Source organism: Neolamprologus multifasciatus, chromosome 7 (genome assembly GCF_963576455.1).
Source record: "Neolamprologus multifasciatus chromosome 7, fNeoMul1.2, whole genome shotgun sequence".
Classification (NCBI taxonomy): domain Eukaryota; kingdom Metazoa; phylum Chordata; class Actinopteri; order Cichliformes; family Cichlidae; genus Neolamprologus; species Neolamprologus multifasciatus.
The window spans coordinates 36,890,993-36,914,317 of record NC_140445.1 but is presented as its reverse complement, the minus strand read 5'-3'; the positions used below and the strand labels follow the sequence as shown (position 1 = coordinate 36,914,317).

Here is a 23,325-nt window from a genome sequence, read left to right as displayed (position 1 = left end):
TCATTATTACTGTTTAAATAAATATATTTTAAGCTGCAATAAAAATGAAACAATTGGCACCTAAAACACTGACTGCAGTATTAAGAGGAAATATAAATAAAGAAGCCAATTTTACCATCAGGGATTGCAGCACCATTGCCCATCTTAATTCTTCTCTTTTTGGCTAATGAACAGAAACTCAGTTCTCCATTCTTTTTATGCAAAGAAGCTCCCTGGACTCTGCCCAGTGGGTGGAGCTAACCTCTCAGCCTATATCACCAGGAATGTATCTGATACATTTCAAAGCTGATTCTGTTTCTGGTGAAACCTGCACACTGTTCGTTATTAATCAACTAACAAAATGAATTCTTCCAAATCTCAGCGTGAGTAACTCTAACTTATTTTGTTCCATCATATTTATAAATGCATGAACAATTGAGTCTTCTTAAAATCCTTTATTCTGAAACTCTGATTTTGATCATATGAAAGGTTTTCTTAACTTAACTTAACTTTCTTAACTGCATATAGAGAGGGTCAGGACTCTATATGCAGCAATAAAACATTTGCAATACAGTTTTCTTTCATTTATTTATTTTTAGTTGAGATAAAAAGGGTTGCCTGTGTGATTATCAGTTAATCTCAGCTAGTTGCTTTTTTGGTAGTTGCTCCTCACAAGAATCTAGCTGAACTAGCTAACCAGTTGAGCAAACAGTGACAATGTTTGAAGTCATGATACATATTTTAATTCATTTTAATTATAATTTGTGGCAAAAATAAGAGAAGTGATGGTACAAATACCAACTAAAAATGTATATAATCATAGACCAAGGGGTACTATGACTAATGTAGCTGTGGTGGAAGGAAAAGTATTTAAATCATAGTATTTTATAAAAAAATTAATAAATAAATAAAAATCTGAGCTGACTTTAATGTGTTTTTGGCATCATGTGGTCACCATCAGTATTGTTAAATACTGTCTATCCTCATTGCCAGCTTCAATCTTGAAAACATCAGTCTTATTAACCCTCTATAGACTTTGAACTAGAATTACACCTGGCCAGAGTCTAATAAAGCAGATTAATTTTTTAAAGACTAATAAATCATTGTCCATCCATCCATCCATTTGCTTCTGCTTCTCCTTTTCAGGGTCGCGGGGGGCGGTGGAGCCTATCCCAGCTGTCATAGGGCAAGAGGCGGGGTACACCCTGGACAGGTCGCCAGTCTGACGCAGGGCCAACACACAGAGACCGACAACCATTTGCACTCGCATTCACTCGCACATTCACACCTAGTGGCAATTTGGATTATCCAATTAACCTATCCCCACTAATAAATCATTGTGAAAATTATTATTGTTTTTTGCTTCCACAGAACATTCTGACAAGTTAACTATCGCTTTGTTTGGAGAGAAGCCTGGTTTAATAAAAAAGATTGAAGATGTAATCCTCCAAGGTCATGGTACTTTTGTGAACATCTCAGATTATGAATTGAGAGAGAATGATTCATTCAGGATCATCAGTGCTTTTTATTCAGTATACCCCAAAACAACTGAACTGGGCCATGAACTCATTATCAAGATGTCAAGACAGAAACTTGTTTTTTCATAGACGTCTATAGGAGCAGAAATCTTCTTGCAACTCCAGCTATCACCCCCTGATGGCCTTTGGATAGAATGCATGCTCTACTTTCTTTTTAAGATGACAGTATGAAAATTTACCCATTTCATGATTTTGTTGACATACACTTGTGTATATCTTCCAGTTATCATTTCAGAAATGAATTGCACCCTCAGAATAACCCACAAACTACAGGTAAGTCTCTACTCTCTATATGCTAAGATGCTGATTTAGCTATTATTATATTATATTATATTATATTATATTATATTATATTATATTATATTATATTATATTATATTATATTATGCTACAATTTATTCCACTGTTCTTTTGATTATTGAAATTTTTAATTTGTTCATTTGCTAAACTTTGCACAAACCTTATCAGCCAAATAAATCCAGTAACCTTGCTGGTGTAGCTGCTAACTATCCAGCTCTGTTATTGGTATTGGTGTTCTTAGTGTCATAACTAAATAACAACTGAATATTTGTTTTAACTACACCTTCCAGGTGACAGTGCCCATGGTGTGTCAGGAACTATACTGAACATTGTCCTGTTGGGAGAAAGTGGGACTGGAAAGAGTGCATCTGGAAACACCATCCTCGCTGCAGGAAACTCCCAGCATTTAATCATGCAAGCATTCAGCTCATCCCAGCAGGGTTCAAGCAAAGAGTCTATGTCCTATCCAAGCTCCACACCAGTCACCACCAAATGTGAGGTCAGAATGATGAGGCTTGGGATACAGGTTAGAGTGGTCGACACCCCAGACTTCTTTTGCGAAGACGAACGTGTCGACAAGGCACAGCTGAATGAGTGTAAGAAGTACTGTCAGGAAGAACAGTGTGTAGTGTTGCTTGTGATACAGCTTGGCAGGTTTACAGATGGCGAGAGTGAAATATTAGAGAAGCTGGAAGAAAATCTTGGGTGGGAAATCAGGAAGAAAACAATCATCCTGTTTACACATGGAGAAGATTTGAATGTCAAAGTCGAGAAGTTTATCGGCGAGCGGAGTCGCCTCAATCACATTGTGGAAGCTTGTGGTCAGCGTTACTATATATTCAAGAACACTATCAAAGACTCAAAGCAAGTCATGGGACTCATTGAGAAATTTCCAGAAATGTTTCCAAACTTTCCAGCAAAACAATCACCCGCACAGTGCTGTGTGTGTTAACATCACAATGATTTATAGCTCTGTCTTCAATGGCCAAAGTATAATATGTTGATGTTATTTGAACTTACTCTGATTGCATGTTTACCATGATAAGCTGGTGTCTCTAACATTCAAATCTGATCTTCAAGTTATACATATATGTATAAAATAAATGTATTCTTTTTGATTATGTCAAACATTTAAGGATGAAGAGATGCCAAATAACCTGCTTCTGGTATGGAGAAACAGAGTTGGTAAACACAGGCAAAAAAGTTTCCTCCGTTGGCCTTTTTTTTTTTTTACTCTCTTATTTTTGTCAAATAGAAAATGTATGATATGTTGAAAAAGGCTTATTGTGAGGTTTATGTGTAACATTAGTCAGATCAAGGCACAATTTTGATTAGTTAAATATGATTTCATAAAGATTTATTCTGTCTATACAAAGGAAGATTTTTTGAAGGGGACAAAAAGGGGAAAGCAAATAATAAACTCTAATTATTCTGCTATTCATATTGAGTCTCAAGTGTCATCTTGTTTCTATTTTGTTGTTGTTGTTGTTATAATTTTTATCTTATTTTCATTTTTAATTATTTGCATTTTATCACTCGAACTACTTTCTGTGTCTTCAAGAAATTTAAAGAAGCTCCTTAGATTACATCATTAATGTTAACTTCATAAGAAGCCTCCACTGAGATTTGATGGCCTTGGACTGCAACAGGTCCAAATGTGGATATTAGTGTCCTAGCATGTTGAGCCTCAAACATAGGGGAAGGTCTTCACCATCGTTCAGGGTTCCCGTTGTGATCAAAGAGAGCCCAGACATAACATCCCAGTCCAGTGACAGTGAGTCCTGTAGTGCTCTCTAGCTATTATAAATGTGTTATGTGTTTTTCTCCTACCAATACAAAGCCAACAACCCCCATAATCCCACTTCACAGCATCCAGAGTAGGCCATATCCCACCATGCTGTAAAATTCCTGAAACCATGAAGCATGGGAATGGGGCTTGATTAAACCAATGACTTGCTAGGTGAAGAGACTCAGAGTTATTTAAGATGTGCACAAAGATCATGGGAATCCTCAGTGGAAGAGGCAGGATAATTAACCCACAGGGATGTCCATGTGATCTTTGTTTGCACTGATTTATCATCACTAATATATATATATATATATATATATATATATATATATATATATATATATATATATAAAGTATTATATAGAGTATATCATTTAAATAATTTCAGCATTGTGCAGGGAAGTTCCACCACCTCCTTTGTGTTTTGAGGCAACAAAAGTACCTGGTTTACCTGCACTCTCATGGGGTCTACTTTAGACTGAAGGAATTCTGCTTTGAACACACTTTTCACACTGTTCTTTGTTTTTGTAGAAATGAAACATCTACCAGTCTTATCAAAGCATCATTTTGTGAAACGTTAGGAGGGAATACTGGTTGGTCTGCTTCCTTCACATATGTACAAACAATGAATACATAAAACCACAGCAACAGTACAGCTAGTTGTTTCACATTGCTGTTGTTTCACAGAATGTAATGATGCAAATAGCCTAATCCCTATATTTCACTGATAATGGCACAGAAAGACACACAAAATATTAAATCTGACTTTTCCCTCTTTGGAGAGCCTGTCTATCTGAAGGACCAACAGGAAGACGTGAGCCCCAGGAGAGGACAAGTAGATGCAGTTTGCAATTTCTGTACTTTTACAGTCAACCAGAATGCCAACAGCATCGACCAGAGAGATTTAACTGGCCAATCATGAATTCATTTTATCTAACTAATTACCCTGCCTGTATTATTGACCAACACCACTTTGGCCAATAATACTGTAAAAATCCTTCTTTGGAGGACCTGCAGAAAAATATACATTTTATATTGCATTAAATATGACAAGTTTTATCTAACTTTTTACAGCAATATAAATCTGATTCTCTTTTGCTGATGTTTAGTCTGTGACTTTTTTGTTGGAATGAAATGAAACAGCATTCCACTCTTTGAGTGTGAAGTAGATGATAGCGCTCCGCCCATCTAGGGGGTGGATCTATTTTCTCAGTATACACAGCAGGAGCCTCAAAGGTGTTTCAAATACTCCACTGAAACCTGCACACTGTCAGCACATAATTAAGAAAGCTGCCAAGATGAGCTCAGCTACACGTTCAGGTAAGTGACGTCTTGTTAATTTAATTACTTCATGGCATCAATGATTCTATCACATTAAAAGTTTTGTGTTTAATATCATAGCATCGGGAATTTAAAAACTTCAAATATACATTCAGGACTGAATTACAGTATTTCTGTAGCTATTTAAATAGAAATAAAAAGTATTTAAGATTTGGCACTCAATTTAATACATGTTTATCCATTATTAATCTCAGCAGCAATTTGTTTTCTTACACATCCAAACTGTGTTTCATATGAGCTAAGTTAATGAGAATACTTTTATATAATACTAATTCTAAGGATAGTTCAGACCTGGTGGTTAAATAATGACCCAGTTTTATAGAATCAGTATACTACATTTGTCAAATTTTCCCAACAACATAGTGTCCTTAATTTAATATGTGTTAATAAGATATAACTGTGGGTGATATAATATGACAAAAACTGGTTTATTTCTTTTGCAATATGTGGTTTCAGTTTGTAATGGTGGATTGTTCTTAATAATAAGAAAAAGTAGGATGGAGACTTTTTAAGCAGAGCTTCACTCTTCTCCACACGTGATCAGCTTCACTGCAATAACCTTCCTTTTCTGAGTAATCAGTGACACTTTATGTGAGACTTATACTGTGAGCTAATGTGATCTGTCATGACCGTGCCCGCTTTGCTTCATCAGCTTTATGAAGTCACTGTTGTATTGCATTGTCCATAATACATGAAGACAATACCTCAGTCGGGTTAATTTAACTGACATTGCCTGCTTAAAAATACAACGTGCCAAGTCAGTCCAGCTGATGGTGGTTTGCTTCATCTGCAGAAAGAGGTTAGATTAATAAGGTTTTGATCCTTTCTGTTACGTCTCAGGTTATATCTGTTGCCAAATAACTGGCTGTTTGCTATTACTATTTCTTCCAGGTGGCAGGGGTAACGTATTTAATATCATTCTGTTGGGAAACTCTGGGACTGGGAAGAGTGCATCAGGAAACACCCTCCTGAATGCTGGAAAGCATCAGAGTACACCAGCTCAGCATTTTTTTTTCTTACCCAAGCTCTACACCGGTGACCACAAAGTGTGAGGAGATAACGGTAAAGATGTTTGGGAGACGGGTTAGAGTGGTCGACACCCCAGACTTCTTTTACGAAGACCAACCCGTAGATGAGGAAGAAATCAAGGCATGTAAGCAGTACTGCAAGTCAGGGCAGCATGTGATATTACTTGTGATACAGCTGGGCCGGTTCACAGATGGTGAGGCAGGAATATTAGAAAAGCTGGAGAACAAGTTTGGCAGGATCAGCGACCGTACAATCATCCTGTTTACACACGGAGAAAATCTGCATTGTGATGTGAAGCAGTTTATTGGTGAACAGATTCATCTCAAGCGCATTGTGGAAGCGTGTGGCGATCGTTACCATGTATTCAAGAACACCTCCAAGAACTCCAGACAGGTCAAGGAACTCATCGAGACATCTGAACACATGTTTCCAGGTTTCAGAACAAAAAAATCATTCCCACTGTTCTGTTGCGGTTAACTCACACTGAATGCCCAAATGTTAGTTGTTTATAGTCAGGAAATGTTTCCAGCTTTCACACTATAACCATCAATAAACATCATGTTGTCTGTGAACTTTGTGTTAGCTTTGGCTGATTCACTCTCCATGTCTGAATAATCTTATTTAAAAACTATCTACAAGTTTGTAAAGGGTGGCAAGTACAAATATAATTGTTTGAAGCGGTGTGTAATTTACTGTGACTGTATAATAATTATAATTAAATGCTACTACTGCTAACCTTCCACTGAAATCATACTTTTGCCTTATGTGTAATCTAAAATCCTGGACAAATTTAAGAAACACTTAAAAATTGCATGTCAGATGAAAAGATGGCTTGTGTTTCACATGACTTACAGATGGGTAAGTAAATTAATCTATTTTGATTGGACCAAATATTAGTCTGGGCTATTCTTAAATGGTAAATGGCCTGTATTTGTATAGCGCTTTACTAGTCCCTAAGGCCCCCAAAGCGCTTTACACAACCAGTCATCCACCCATTCACACACTGGTGATGGTAAGCTACATTGTAGCCACAGCTACCCTGGGGCACACTGACAGAGGCGAGGCTGCCGGACACTGGCGCCACCGGGCCCTCTGACCACCACCAGTAGGCAATGGGTGACGTGGCTTGCCCAAGGACACAACGACCGAGACTGTCCAAGCCGGGGCTCGAACCAGCAACCTTCCGATTACAAGGCGAACTCTCAACTCTTGAGCTCTCTCTGCCCTATTATCTTCATGGTCACTCTTCCTTATTCTGATTTCATCACAGCATAAATAGAATAAATATCAGTAAATCAGTCATTTTCCTGCTGTTTCTCATATGAACTGCAATGGTTAAACTTACAAACTTATGTCCCCATACTTTAAAACTACAACACAACACTGTCATTTTACTCAGACTTCACCTCAATTCTCTGACATTAAATGCGTGGCTAATTAGCTTCCCAGGTAACACAGCCAGTTGATGTTAATGCTATTAACATGCTATGCTAATTTATTAGCACCTGCAAATTGGTAAGTCTGCACAAATTACATTTGTTTTTGCTCCAAATTTGCCAACAAAAAGTTGGTTGTGTAGTTTACAACAATTTGATTTTACAGATGAAAAAGCAAACCAACACTTAAATACTATGATTTAAGTGTTGTTCATGGTGCCCTGATGGTGGTGCCTGCTAACAGTGAATTGACAACATTAGGCAGTGGTCCCCAGTTAATGATGAGGAAACATGCATGAAAACTCCAAATGGAAATAAATACATGAAACTGTACTGACAGTGAAGATAACAGATGAAACAGAGAAACCACAAGCTAGGCCTTATTAGGGAAGACCTCAATGAGAATTAGGGTCTGACACCAATGAGTTAATATATTCTGATCCAACATAAGCTTGTTGTGTTCTTCACAATGCCACAGAGGAGGATACATGTTGGCAGATTTTATAGGAGACCAAACATTTCAAAAGTCTGACCAAAACAGACACCACCCATTTATAAGCAAGCAGATCATGCCCCACTGGGTATTATATGCTGTCCTATCCAGCCTAAAAATACTTTTACTTAAAGATATTACACTTATTAAGGAACTCATTATGTAATTAATTAGGGACATAATTAGAAACTCGATACATTTCTTAGTAAGCAGCTTTCCAATCTAATAACATCAATCACTTGGAACAGCCACCATCTCTGAGAGGAACACGGATTTTCTGGATCCATGCGCTGGATGTAAATTTATTGTGGATAAAATGACATACCGAGGCCTCTACTGCCATCTAATGGCAAAAACGAATACTGCTGTACAATTAGGAAATGCTGTGACACAGCTAAATACATATACATACTTCACTGTATGCTTAATGGTCAGCTCTTACTATGGGACTGGACAATTGGACACAAGAAGCATTCATAAGACCAGTAACCGTGGACAGGATGGGATATCTTCTGGACCGTGTAGAATTATTGTTGGGCCATGACAGATTGCCAGGATATATCACAGGTACAACTAATCTGATGTGTAAATTGCTATACTGTAGAGCCACCTTGTACTGCCCCAACCTATTCCTTGGAAAATACATAATCACATGAATTCATGAAGTGAATACTTTATTTTAAGCGGAAATGATTCGCCTGAACTTTAAAATTTGCATGTCACATCTATCAACCATATTTAATATTCATAAATTAAATGGTTATATATTTTCATATACTTTAAAAGCAAGGATGTAATATGGATACATGCCTCCAGTAAATAAGTGGGTATTAAAATTGTGTTATTATAAATGGATAAGAAAATTGTTGGTAATGATGGTGAAACCATGGCTCTAGGCACTACCTAATAACGCACAAAAAATTAACATTTTCATTTTTCTTTATCAAAAAGAAGTAACACAAAAATACATTGACTTTAGCAGTGCTATTTATCAAATAGTGTATATAAATCTGCGTACATACACCAAAGTATGCACATATGTTAGTATTTAACACATGAGCACAGCTGTAATAATTCAGTGTTCCTGTCAGAGCATTATGTGTCTTCACTGTGACTCAGTAACTCGCAGTGTTGGTTATTTTCCACTAAGTGTCACCGTTGTTTCAATTGTTAACAGGTATCAGCTGCAGCGTAAATTTATTTGATTTATTTGACAGTGGGTTGTTTGGATGTTTAGTCAACATGTAATGGGAAAAAAACTTACACCATTTGAAAATATCTCATTATTTGGCTTACAAAAAGGATCCATTTGAATTTATTCTGAGTTTGAAATTTGAGTACAATTACTTCTACAAGTTAAACTACACTTCAAAGTATGAAAGTATGAATCAAAGTTTATGAAATCAGTAACAAATTAATCCAAACTTATTTATTATTATTACTTGACTTCAGATTTGTAGTTGGACTTCCCCATGTTTCTTTTTAAGCATTTAAAAAGAGGTTAAGCTGTTAGATCAAATGTTTTTCAATTAGTGCTGTCAGCGTTAATCTCGTTAAAATGACAGTAACGCCACAACCGCATTAATGCAGCAAAACTCTGTTAGCAAGTTAACGCGAATCGCCCTGTGCATGGGGCTAATGAAATACTTACTGTATCTTTTATTTATTAGCATCAAATCACACTAACAGCAAGTTTATATGATGGAATTTCAAAGTCTCTACAGTTTCTGTCCAGCTGCAAATAAAGTAACATCTTAATTAAATGTAAAGAGGTTTCCTAACAAAGCAAAATTATAACAAGCAATGGTAACAGTTTTGGCTGATAGCACATAATTGGGCCTTTACATGCAGTAACAGGGTGTAAAAGTATAAAAATAGTTTTAAGTTTTAAAACCAAAGTACATCAGAAGTATAAAAATCACAATGAAACACGTGGATAAAAGCAACAGATCAGTATTTTATTAGTGTGCTACAATCAAAGGCCAGAGTGTCTTTGGTTTGCATCCAGGTGGAGATAAACCTGCCGGGAAACACAAACCGAACTTACCATGCAGAGTTTTTAAAGACTACTTCCGCCGTACTTCTGTACAGTAAGTTCGGTTTGTGTTTCCCGGCAGGTTTATCTCCACCTGGATGCAAACCAAAGACACTTTGGCCTTTGATTGTAGCACACTAATAAAATACTGATCTGTTGCTTTTATCCACGTGTTTCATTGTGATTTTTATACTTCTGATGTACTTTTGAATATAAAAACTTATGACAATCTGTTGTTATCCTCGTGTACTGGTCAGTGTTTTCCTTTCTTTTTTGTTGTAATAAAGATAAGCGGGGAAAAGGCTTCTTTTCCCATAAGCTTTCATAAAAGAAATACAATTAGCAATTTGCAGTCTCATGAGGTAAAACTGCAGTCAGATAATATGTTATCTAATATAATAGTGCCGTATAAGATAACATGACATTATCTGAGATTATCATTATCAAGTCATAACATCATGTTAATTTATTTTTTTATAGTGGGAAAGAAAAATGCTAACATGCTTTGTACATAACAGGTTTTTATACCCAAAAAGTCTAAATCTCCTACCAAAGTCTGGCTTCCATCCAGCTATCAATAAAAGCTCAAATGTAAAAGCAGACAGAAGCAGAGACACAAAACTCATTTAACAGTAATATTTCATTATTCTCTTGAATGAGGCCTGTGTGTCGCCTGCAGTTTTGTAACTTTCTTCCTCATATTTTCAGTGTTTCTGGCAGCTTACAATATATTAAGAAGAAAAAATATACATATTTTTAAAAAAAACAACAAAGAGTGAATATTTTGAATTCTGTTAATTTCCAAAGCAATGAAATGACATCAGCCACAAGTTTTTCATTAAAAGAGCTGCACTACGACTCCTGGGAAAAAGAACCACACTTTAGTTTAATTCAGCTCAATTCAGTTTTATTTATGTGGTGCCAAATCACAACAGTTGCCTCAAGATGACATTTTTGGAAGTTTTCAGAGGTTTTTTTTTTTTTTTTTTAAATCAATCAATCAATTTGTTAATAAGCACATTTGAAAACAACTCAGGTTGACCAAAGTGCTGCACATAGTAAAAAAGTAAAAAGTGGAACAAACACGTACAAAGAACAAAACAATAACTCAGTCACAATTAAAAGCTAGTGAGTTAAGTTCACATTTTTTAACTCTCATCACAATTACAAAAATAACACAGACACTGGTTTTGGTATGGCTAAGTTATTTACAGTTATATAAACTTATATGTCTATGGCCTTAACAATCCATAGGAAATCCTGCTGCTTACTTTTCAGTTGCCTTTAGCTACACAATTGAATTTGCATCACGATGTCTCACCACTTTAACATCTCTTTGCTTCTGTCCTACTTTCCTTACTCATATCTGTTGTATTTTAATGCATGTAACTGAGCCAGAGCAGGAATGATCTGATGTGTCAGCTGTTCTCTGAACCAGTTAAAAATCTGGCAGCTCCATTTGGAGTTTGACAAACACATGGGTTTAATGATTGAGTTGGGTTAATCATTTTCTATTTTTTGTTGCTTAATTCTGAGACAACAGTTGTGAAACACTGTCCTGTCATAGGCCTTACAGATTCATTTACTTAAACAAAGCAATTGATGATGACACTACATACTGTATGTATCATTCCCAAGTCCAATTGAACCACACCCAGACCCACATCTTTAAACAGGCCAGGGCACTAATCACTTAACTGTGCACAAACACAGCAACTAGCACACTAGACTAAAGCACAGAAAAAAATTTAAATAATCAAATGTTTTTATGTGTAATAACGGTATGTACCTTAAATAATTCACAATATATTTTTTTAAAAAGTCATTGAATCGTAAATTGTAACCATTGCATCTCAAATTAAAGCGTGTGTTGAAATTCACTGCATTATTTTGAGGTCCAGCACAACCTCCAGGAGTTCTAATCATCTACTAAGATTTCAGTTTTCAAAGGTTTGCTCCATGGATCTACCCTAGAATGTAAACTCCAGATTATCACATTCTGATGTGGTGAGGAAAAGACAAAAAGTTTTAGAAAATGTTCTTTATTAAATTAAATCGTGTCAGGATTTTATGTATATCTCCAGAATAATAACAAGTGGTGTTTTCTATATTTATAATCATCATAAACAATAAAGGCCTTTACACACCAGATGCCTAAAATCTGTGGGAATATTTTGAGTGTTAAAAATATTTTTTGGACCTATTCTTTATGTAGCACCAACTTTGTGAATTTCCTCATGAGAACTGTATGAACTTCTCCTTCTATTACTGCTTAGAAACATCAGCAACAGCTCAGCATCCTTTCATGTTGATGCCATTTTTTTCACTGTGCATTTGGTGTCTAACAGCCTTACATCAGTTGTCACCCTTTGCTTGATAATGTTTGCCCTTATACACATGTAGTTGGAGTTTGCATATTTTTATTGATTTTAAACGTAAAGTTGGAACCCAGACTTGACTAATATGTGAACAAATGGATGAATTTACAGTGATACAGCTGACATGGAAACCAATTTCATACCATATTTTAAATGATCAGCACCAGAATCATTTCACTAAATCTAGAAACTATAACAATGGATTCTAAACTGTCATTAACTAAAAATTATTACCATTAATTAGTTCATCATATGGCAGATGATCAACTTTAAATGATGGTCAAAATGGTCCTGAATCACCGAGCTAGTCCTCTAAAAAAGCCAACTTTTGCTGAAACTGGAGAGTTTTTTGCTGCAGCTCTTCCATGAACTCACGGTGGCTGAACAGCTTTTCTGGTGTCTTTTCACACTCGTGTTGCAGAATCTCCCGTGCCTTCTCAAACATTTCATCGGTGTAGTGTGATCCTTCATTTGCTGCTACCATCTCATCGATCTTCTTGATCAGCTGAACCACTTGAACTCTGTTCTTATCTTTGTTGTTGAAGACATAATACCTGTTACCACACCTGCTCAATACCTCTTTGAGTTTAGGGTGGCCTTCTGTCAAATACTCTTGTATGGACTTCTGCTCAGCCAGCTTGTCACCATGAGTGAAGACTACAATCATGTAGTTCGATGCCTCAGGTCCAAAGAGTTTCTCCAGAGCTTCCACACAGTTTTCTTCTTCTGGGGTAAACCTGCCAATCTGAAGGACCAGCAGAAAGACGTGAGGTCCAGGACTGGCCATGTGGATGCATTTCGCAATCTCCTTCTTTATGTCATCTGCCTTTTTAAATGTATCCAGAATGCCGGGGGTATCGACCACATGGATATCTCTTTTGCAGTATTTAACTCGCTCTCTTGCACAGGTCTCTGTCACTGACTCTGAACTCACTTCAGATTTAAACAACTCTTTTCCAATAATGGTGTTCCCAACAGCACTCTTCCCAACACCAGTTTTCCCAATCATCACAATCCTCAGTGGGTCACCTGGAGAAAGAACATGTTTTTGTTATACTTATTGCATGGATGAATAGATTTTAAATGGAGCCTAACTTAATTGATAAAGTATTGGTATCTAATCTGACTGTGTTCATAGAGACTTGAAATCTAGTCTATTCTTTACATCACCTCCACTTTCCCACACTGATTCTTGCTCACCTGTGTGAGAAAATCAGTCTTCATTCCCCGTGCTACAAACCTCAGTGCATTTCTGTCATTCTGCCTTTCAGACTGTCATATGACCCACCTCCTTTCCATCTCCAAGTCATCCTGGTTGCTCGGAGCCTACTAAGCCTCCACCTGCTTCATCTCCACAACCACCAGTGAGTAAATTTGGGGGGATTCTGTCCTACTTCCTACTATTGTTGCTATGTACTGTAGCTACATCAGTTCAGTCCCCAAGGAGTTAATCACACAATAAATTAAGTTAAATTATGCAAAAATGATCTCTCCCTATCAATTCTTTGTGTTATTCGGTTCTGCTGAAAGCCTAAATTCTGAAGCAAATTAAAGCTCCAACTTCACCTTCTGGTATCGACCCACTGTTGCCCATCTCCTGTCTGTTCGTGACTTCATAGAGAATGAACTGAAACGCAACTCCACTGTTTTAGTGTGAGATCAAAGACTGCACTCCACCCACAGGGCGGATCTAATCTCTCAGCCTATATCAGCAAGAGTCTGATCTGTTTCAAAGGTAGTTCAGAGACTCCAGCGAAACCTGCAGTCTTCATGATTAAGCACTTAACAAGATGAGCTCTGCGCAGCCTCCACGTAAGTTACTGCTGTACAGCTTTATTACAATATTATATACTGACAACAGGTAGATAGATAGATAGATAGATAGATAGATAGATAGATAGATAGATAGATAGATAGTTTGAGGTGTGTGTGTGTGTGTGTGTGTGTGTGTGTGTGTGTGTGTGTGTGTGTGTGTGTCAGCACAGCGTTAGAGCTTTTAGTGAGTGAGTGAGACACAAATTTGAAGTATATTTGTTATTCATAGATACAGATAAGTGATTATATTGTCTGTTTACTGACATTTTGTTAGTTTTTTTTAATAAGAGGTTAAAAATAAATCTTTAAATAAATATAAATAATCAAAATAAGTGTAAATAAATCTACTATAGAAGAATCACACCCCATAGGTAGAATAAAGGAGGAACATTGACAGATTTAAGTTTTGTACAACATTTTTATGGACAATTAAGTTTGTTTGTCTTTCCTAAAGATTATCCTGGGCAGTTTACCATCGCTCTGTTCGGAAAAAGTGCTGACTCAGTGAACAGGACTGGAAGTACAATCATCAGAGGTCCCAATGCTTCTGTCACAAAACTGGGCAATTTTGTTGAGCACAACAACAACCTCTACAGAATCATCAGTACTTGTGATTTCTTTGATGAGCAATATGATTTCCCAGATCAGCTGATCATTGATTTCATGGCTCTTTCTGATCCTGGACCTCGTCTGTTCATATTGGTAATAGATTCAAAAAACACACAAGTGGAAAAAGTTGTGACTCAAATCTCTCGCCTTCAACGTGTGTTTGGAGAAAATGTCACAGAAAACATAGTCATTGTGTTGGAAGAGAGTCGAGAGAATTTACAAGGTCGCATTAAGGAAATGTACAATATCCAGATGGCAACTATGAATGAAAATCTTGCTTTCCAATGTAAGGAGTGGTGTTCACACCAACGGCCATTTCAGTTTGACTACAAAAACTACCCCAAACACACTGTGAAACGAAGGAAAGCTCACCTGATACGCACTAGGTAACAATTGTCTCCCTCTGAGACATATTTTATTAACAACTAGTTTGTATTTCTCTATTGTCTCTATCAATGGTGAAATTCCACAATGTTCAAATACTACAAAAAATTCTATATTCTGAATAATGCTTAGATCACAATAGTTAACTAAATGTGTTCAATCCTCACAAGTTAGAGTAGTATTTCTGACATTTAGCACATGTTAAATCTCTCCTTCATAATTTAACAAGTCCAAACTTCATCCTGTAAAATAAAATGAACATGAAGCCTAATTAATTAATTACTTAATTAACTGATTGAAGAATGCAGTTCATTTTTTTCCAAATCTGTTTTATCAGGAGAAAGTGTGATTATACAGGTGAGACTTATCAGAGCAACCCTGGCAGGTCTGCTTCTACAGAGACAGGAATGCAAACCAAAGTGAAACACAGGTAATGACAGAATTCAGTCCTTTGTGATATATTTTTCAAAGCAAAACTAAAATAAATTATGTTTTGTCTTTCAAAAAAAGCTAAATCTCAATTACAAGCACAAGTATCCATTTCAGAAGATGTATTAAAGAAAAAAAACAAGCTGGGACCAAGACAGTGCAGAAAACCCCTGCCACAGCTATTGTTGTGATATTTTATCATTTCCTTCTCTGTTGATATTTAATGACCACATTAATGTTTCAGACACTCGTGGCATGCTCAGCAATCTCCTCGGAGTACAGGTGAGTTTCTTAAATCCACCTATGTTAGGAAACTGATCTTTTGGCTTTATGTCATGTATTATATTATGTAATAAATTATGGCAATAAATAAAATATTTTCATCAGCATCTTAAATTAAATTTCAGACCACAGCTCAAAATAAAAAATAATTTTCTGATAAACACACTCATATCAGTTCAAACACTGAGTTAAAATGAAAGTATTTGTTTAAATTTGAGAATATTAACCAAATGCATAATGATCTGATTATGAATAGTGGGAACTCTGACTGAAAATCATGATGTGACCAACATTATTGAAGCCATACAGACTGCAATGAACTTGCAGTCTCACTGCCTTTTGAACAGTTGCTTGATAGCTGGGAAGCAGAACTGCAACCACCTGCATTATGAGAACATCTTTAAAGTGACGTTGGGGTGTCATGATGTTGATAAAATAAGACAGAGATTCTGGTATCAGTTTCTGATGGTATGGAAATTAACTATAAGTGAAAATCATAGAAAAATACAGATTTCAGGCTGAAATGTAACTTGTTGTAGGACAAAAAACTGCAAAGTGACACTAATGCTTGACGACCATGCTGTTAGAAAGTAATATAACGACAGTCAAGTTACCTACTGAAAAGAGATTCATCACACACACTGCACTCATAGCAGACTCAGCATTTATAAATTAAACAGATGCTCTCAAAAGCTATCACTAACATAGTTGCTCAGAAGTACAGCATTTGCTGTTTTCTGACTGTATTGTTACAAAATTACAACATCACAGTATATGGGTATATGATATGCCCTTTTTTAGGTGCCAGCTCACAGCAGATTTCCCTGCCTGCAAAAAGAGCACCCGGACAAGATGATGGTATGCTTCAAAAAACCACAACACATGTAACTTTGACAGGAAAGTAAATGAAATTATTTACATAATATTTGAAGTATTCCTTTATAAATTTAGAGGTTAAAAAAACCCAAAACAGGCAGTCTTAATGTCTGACTCTAGCAACTGCTAGGACCTGCTGCTAAAATAACTAAATGTTTTGTTTGACCACATCTTCCAGGTGTCTATGGTTCAAGGGAAGGTCTCTATAACATGGTTCTTCTCGGAAAAAGCGGAACTGGAAAGAGTGCATCTGCAAACACCATCCTGACTGCTGGGAAGCTCATTGGTGGTTCAAACCAACATTTTCAGTCTTATCCCAGCTCCACACCAGTCACCACCAGGTGTGAGGTGAAAATAGTGGAGATATTTGGGATACCAGTTAGAGTAGTTGACACCCCAGACTTTTTTTATGAAGAGGAACATGTAAACCAGGCACAGGTAGAAGAGTGTAAGAGGTACTGTCAGGAAGGGCATTGTGTGACGTTACTTGTGATGCAGCTGGGCAGGTTCACAGATGGTGAGAGAAACATATTAGAGAAGGTAGAGAAAAGCCTTGGCTGGAGAATCAGGGAGAGCACAATCATCCTGTTTACACACGGAGAAGATTTGAAGGGCAGTGTAGATAAATTTATCGGTGAAAGAAGTCACCTGAACCACCTTGTGGAGGCTTGCAGTAATCGTTACCATGTATTCAGGAACAGCTCCAAAGACTCAAAACAATTCAAAGCACTCGTCAAGAAATTTCCAGATATGTTTCCAAATTTCCCAACAATAAGAACATCTACAATGTCTTGTTTACGTTAGCCATAGCTGCTTTACACTGCAAGTCCAATAAGTCTTTTATACAGAGAAAACGTTTCAAGTCTTTATAGAAAAAAATATCATATACACAGTGAAAATTGTGTTTTCTTTGGCTGATTCATATTGAATGTCCGAATAAAGTAATTTAAAACTATCTACCACTTTGTGCAAGATGGCAAGTATGAATATCATTTTTTTTAAAGCTGTGTGAACTTACTGCTCTTGCATACTGATTATTATTTTGTGATATTAACTCTAACCTCTAGTTTTCTTATACTTATTAGCATCATGGTCAAAATATACAAGACTTGTCTCCACTAATAAAAAAATCTTTGATCCAACTTTGTGTCCTGCTGGATATCACGTTGTCTATGTTGTTGTGAAATTTAGATTGCATACAGCGATAATGTTAATGGGCAAGCTAAAGGTGGCTATTTGACAGATACCTTTTTCTGAATTTCACGTCTATACAAAGCAAGATTAATAGAGAAATGTACAAGGATGTAAAAATTAATAATAATCAATAAATAATAATAATCCAGCATTTATGTTGATTCCATTTATTTAATTATGCTTCAGTTTATTCTATTACTGGTCTGTTATACTGACTGGTCTGTCAGTGAACTGTGGGTTTCTTATGAACTCAGGAACCACTAGTCCAATTGATATTTAAAAAATATTATATTCAAAGACTGAGACAGCCCATCTGGCAGGAAAACTACATCACTGTTTTACGCTAAAGAGAACAGAATCTAAATTTGGGTAAGAGGCATGTGGTGTTTTCAGATTTACTATGAATGCAAAAACACTGGAGTCTGTAGGGTTGATTCTGTATTAGGTTGTTTTTTTTTCCTTTTTCAAGATGTCATATATATTTTTCCAGTCTATATTAATAATAATTTATTCCTATTTACATTTGTGTCCATAATTTGTTGACAAAATGTAATTTTTTTTGCAGTTCTGCCTTTGCACATCACATATATGGAATATGTGGTAATATAACGCTGAACAGCCAGAGTTTTATTGTTAACTTAAGGGTTTTGTATAAAATACTGCATTAAATGTTTAAGAATCTTGGCTTGGGGGTAGGGTTGGGTTAAGTTTAAACACTATACGCAAACAGGGAAACTAGTTAAAGGTTATATGCTCAGACAATGTTATTCTGTGAAGTAAAATATTATGTTTGTAATATTCAGTAGAAATTTTCCATCAGTGGAAATGATAGTAAATTGTATGAACTTCAGAGCTACTACTAAGTAAACACAGCTGCCAAGATTAAATATTATTTGACTAATAGATTGATGCCGCAGCTTTGTCATATGTGTATCTGCCTTACTCAAGGCAGATACACATGGAGACACAATCAGGTCCTTGGGTGTCTAGTCAAGAAAGTTGAGTGCAAGAGAAAATCCAGCTCAACCTTTCACGAACCAAGAGGAGCATCAGTATTCATCATTTGTCCCGGAGGAGGACAAGCTGAGGACTAGCCCTTTAACCCTGGATCTGGGCCTGCTGAAGGTCGCCAGGGATTGGCAGATGCAAGTGGACTTGGATCAGAAGCTAATTTTTCCCACAGAGATCATAACAACTACTCTGCGGCCAGACCTTGTCCTTTGGTCTAAATCCCAAAAACTTGCGTACGTCATTGAGCTGACGGTACCATGGGAGGAAGCAACTGAGGAAGCATTTGAGCGTAAGAAGCTGCGGTATGCCAACTTGGCAGCTGAGGCAGAGGACAGAGGCTGGAAGATCAAGGTGCGCCCCGTGGAAGTGGGGTGCAGGGGCTTTGTAGCCAGTACGACAGCAAAACTGCTTAGAGAGATTGGGATCGGAGGACAGGCACAACGGTAGTCTATAAGAGGATTGGCTAACACTGCTGAGAGGAGCAGTCACTGTGGCTAATGAGGGCTGACATCACTTGGGCAGCTAAGGCAGTCAGCTAAGCACGAGACACACCCCCAGGATTGATCAACCCGTGGTGGGCCTGCCTCAGCAGAGGGCATCAAAAGGGTAGAAAACTTAACACTAGAAATTCTGCTGGTTGACTGATACAGCTGTCTCAGGGCCTCCTGGGGGCCATGCAGTTAACATCATGGTAGTGAAATGTAAAGGAGGTTTCCACTGCCTCCCTTTTAAGTACGCTTTTAAATACAGTGGGGGGTGTAGGATGTAGCCCGATCCAGTAGGGAGGTGTAGGATGCCAGATCGGGCGCCCCCCTTCCAGCTCTCCTCTCTGATCTTTTCTCTGTTGTCTTACTTCTCTCTATCACCCTTTGTATTCCTTTGAAAAAGTGAGGCTCCATAAATATTAAAGAGGTACAAGAAAGTAAATTGTAGAAAACTAAACAGAAGAAAGTAGAGGAGAAGTAGAAGAGAAATAACAATTTTAACATAAACCAGTGACACACTCCGGGGCCTGATCAACCCTGGCAGGGCCTCCTCGGATAAGGGTGCCTAGTGATAATGGCCAAAACACCCGATGAATCCAAATCTGTTCCAAGATCCAGCACTGATTCCTGACGCCGTGGGAAGCCAGCACCGAAGCCTGTCGACAGCCCTCTTAGACGAGGAGAGAGCCCCAGGACGTGAATTCGGGTCTGGGCCGGTGTTTTTAGTCTGGTCCATGGCGGTGGGATACAGTCTGATGATCCGAACCACCAGTGAGACGTCGGAGGGTGAGAAACACTATTTTGGTATATAAAATGACCGAAGGAGGTTTAAAGAGGTTTCTCCACCGAATAGAAGGAGGGTAAGGACGGTTTCTCCACCGAAAGGAGCTGAATTAGACTTAGGTTTTAGAGGTAGCCGAAATTACTTCGTGACAAATTAGAGCGCAAATGTCTATACGTGTGGGTGTCTGGAAGTAAGTTGATTTTACAGCACAATATGCTGCTGAACTACTTCCATTTTAGTTTTCTTTGCTGAGGCTCAAGTACTGGTGACAAAGGAGAACAGTTGAATTTCATCTCATAAAACTGATACCGCTTCACCGTTAGGGTGAAGTTGAAGGCCGTATCAGTAAACCACTCTGAAGTCAAGCGTGCCAGCGACGGCCCAGCAAAATCTTTGAAAATGGAGAATAAACAAGCAAAATTAACACCTGATGAGAAATGTTTAGAAAAACAACAAGCCGGAGCAGGACTAATGCAAAACAAAGGGAGAGGAATGCATAGTGGAAGAGCAAGAGGTAGAGGCAGAGCTACACACACACCAAACAGTGGCTTTAGCACTACATGCTGGAGGTGTGGAAAAGAGGGACATTTTGTACGTGACTGTAAGAAACAAAGAAGACAGTAACTCTGAATAGGATAGCAGCTCAGGTGAAGAGAGCAGCTCAGACTAGGAAGAACGTAATAATCCCTCACCAAGTGAAAATTAGAGATCAAAGTAGTTTAAAGTAGTTTAAAAAGGGTTGGAAACAGACCCGACTGAAAAGATATAAATCCAAGAGGAATAAAGTAAAATAAACAAAAGGCTAAATTACAACTTATCTTTAATTCAATTCAATTCAATTTTATTTATATAGCGCCAAATCACAACAAAAGTCGCCTCAAGGCACTTCATAGATACAGAGAAAAACCCAACAATCATATGACCCCCTATGAGCAAGCATGTTGGCGACAGTGGGAAGGAAAAACTCCCTTTTAACAGGAAGAAACCTCCGGCAGAACCAGGCTCAGGGAGGGGCGGGGCCATCTGCTGCGATGGGTGATGTATTCACACTAATAATAGCAAGGATAACAACCTGTAAACTGGTGTTAATGATGAAATAATATTAATATGAAGAGGCACCTCAGTCAGTTATGATGTGAGGTGGATAATTGTTGAAAGTAATCTGCATTAAGCCTAGGGTTGCTCAAATTCAGTACAATGACATATGAAGTAAAATAGGTAAATATTTTAACTAATTACGTGTATAGAGGCACTTGACCTGCTTGAAAAACTGTCGTCTTGGTTCAGATATAGAGGACACCTATGAAAACAACTAATATGCTGAACCCTGTATGAAACAGCTGAAAACTACATGATGGAGAAGCTGAATTGAATATGAAAGTGCAAGTCTTTGCCACTGTGGGGCAAAGCATGCAACCACTGTGTGAGGTTGCGTTGTGGTCTCTTCTGAGCTGATGAGCAAGCTACACATTATCAGATCAGGAGCTGGCTGAGAACTCTTCAAAGAGAGGGAAACAGAACTATGATAACTGTGATAACTGGAGTGTGCAGAGTTTCCTTGAGCAGTTTTCCTGCAGCTTGACTCATGTGTGTAGCGTGTTCATAGCATCATAATCATGTTTTTGTTTATTTGTTTTGTTGGGTTGAAAATAATTAAATAAACTTGTGATCATATTTATGGATCACCATGGCACATGCCATTGGCCAAATGATTTATTTACGCAGATGAAAAAAGTGAGTGTGAATGTGTCTGACGTCACAGTGTTTTTGTGCGCTGTGTAAAAGTAATTGCTTCTGATTGTGAGAGCGGTGATTCTGCAGGTCACCAGCTATTGTAAATTTTAAAAAAAAGAGTGAAGAAGAGACAAAATTTACATTATAGATGAAAAATAATCATAGGAAAAAGGTTTTGTGTTGATCAGCCAAGAACAACTACAATCTTATTTTCTGCTTAAAGGACTGTTCACAAAAACAGAGAGAGATGTGTGTTGATTAAGCAGTGATAATAATAATGAAAAGGTCTTAGTTTGTCACTTTCAGGTGAAAAGCAGACCTGAATCAATTTTCCACATGCAGCGGTCGGAAGAAAGTTATAGTTTAACATCATTGGAAACATTCAGGCCAAGTTTCTGGCTAACTTATTTACAGCACCATGTGTCTCTCAAACTCACAAGCGAGCTCTCACTCCTCCCTGAAGACAAGGAATGCAGCTCCAAAGAGCAATAACATGGCAGATAAAGAGACAGCAGCAAAGAGTCCCAGCAAGCAGCAGCAGTGTGGACAAACAGCATCAGAGAAGAAGAGCAAACCCATCATCCTGCCTGATTGGATGAATGGCACGGTGTTTTCCAACAAGCTGCAAATTCACTGTGCATGTGAAAAGAACATTTGAGGAGAACTGAGGAGACTGTTGGAGTTTGACATTTGCCACCTTTGGAGAAAATGGCAAGAAGAGACAGTGAAACACAGGACAAAGCTGAAAGAGAACTGCCTGCTATTGGACTGTTGAAGTGGGAGAGGACAGCAGTGAGAGTAAGTGAGAATGCTGGTGTTTAAAGTGGGAAATCAAAATTTGGGTTAGCAAACCAGGGGAAAAGAAAACTGACTGCTTAAGTGGAAAATTGTGAAGGAGTCTGAAACACTGCAAAAAGAAACATATACAAAATCACACACACAAGCAGAACATGCATTAACCCTACTAACACAAACACAAGAGAGCTCATGAAGATTAGACAACATCTTAAGCATGTGAGTCTGTTTACCATCTTGTCCAAGTCACTTAGTGTGATGAGAAGTGATGCAAAGACCAGTGGACTCATAGCACATCAGTTACAAAATGATTAAATAATAGCAGAGAAATGTGTAGGAAAGGCAGCTCTAAGAACATGCTCTGCTGGATATGCAGCTCCACAGACATGCATTAAACCTGCCTAATAACACAAACACCCATGCAATGAAAATTAGCTTGTTATCTCTCATCAGTGTTAAAATAGGGTAAATTTAGCAGACACTAGCAAAAAATTGACTCTCTAGGTTGCAGGACAACAGTTTAACTTTTGTGGGAAAAAAGATTCTGGTTTGACCAACCAGTGATCAGACAATAAATTTAGTTGTTAATACAGTAAATTGGGAGATGCT

At 37.5% G+C, this 23,325-nt stretch overlaps 3 protein-coding genes and 1 pseudogene across 3 annotated transcripts; 3 read left to right on the top strand and 1 right to left on the bottom strand.

The window, feature by feature from the left end:
- The first annotated feature begins 340 nt into the window (after positions 1 to 340).
- Positions 341 to 2,795, top strand: LOC146514731 (GTPase IMAP family member 8-like). Its single transcript, XM_085167816.1, has 4 exons — positions 341 to 362; positions 1,351 to 1,574; positions 1,772 to 1,790; positions 2,108 to 2,795. The coding sequence occupies exons 1-4, from the start codon at positions 341 to 343 to the stop codon at positions 2,767 to 2,769; spliced, it is 927 nt and encodes a 308-aa protein (XP_085023942.1). The 3' UTR covers positions 2,770 to 2,795.
- Positions 2,796 to 4,904: 2,109 nt separating this feature from the next.
- Positions 4,905 to 7,512, top strand: LOC146514730 (GTPase IMAP family member 7-like; annotated as a pseudogene).
- Positions 7,513 to 11,743: 4,231 nt separating this feature from the next.
- Positions 11,744 to 14,102, bottom strand: LOC146514729 (GTPase IMAP family member 9-like). The gene is made up of 2 exons (XM_085164552.1): positions 13,885 to 14,102; positions 11,744 to 13,347 (listed from the first exon to the last, which is right to left on the bottom strand). The coding sequence occupies exons 1-2, from the start codon at positions 13,910 to 13,912 to the stop codon at positions 12,623 to 12,625; spliced, it is 753 nt and encodes a 250-aa protein (XP_085020678.1). The 5' UTR covers positions 13,913 to 14,102; the 3' UTR covers positions 11,744 to 12,622.
- On the top strand, positions 13,343 to 18,049 carry LOC146514728 (uncharacterized). Its single transcript, XM_085164551.1, has 6 exons — positions 13,343 to 14,130; positions 14,588 to 15,128; positions 15,464 to 15,556; positions 15,800 to 15,837; positions 16,639 to 16,695; positions 16,892 to 18,049. The coding sequence occupies exons 1-6, from the start codon at positions 14,109 to 14,111 to the stop codon at positions 17,515 to 17,517; spliced, it is 1,377 nt and encodes a 458-aa protein (XP_085020677.1). The 5' UTR covers positions 13,343 to 14,108; the 3' UTR covers positions 17,518 to 18,049.
- The last annotated feature ends 5,276 nt before the right edge of the window (positions 18,050 to 23,325 follow it).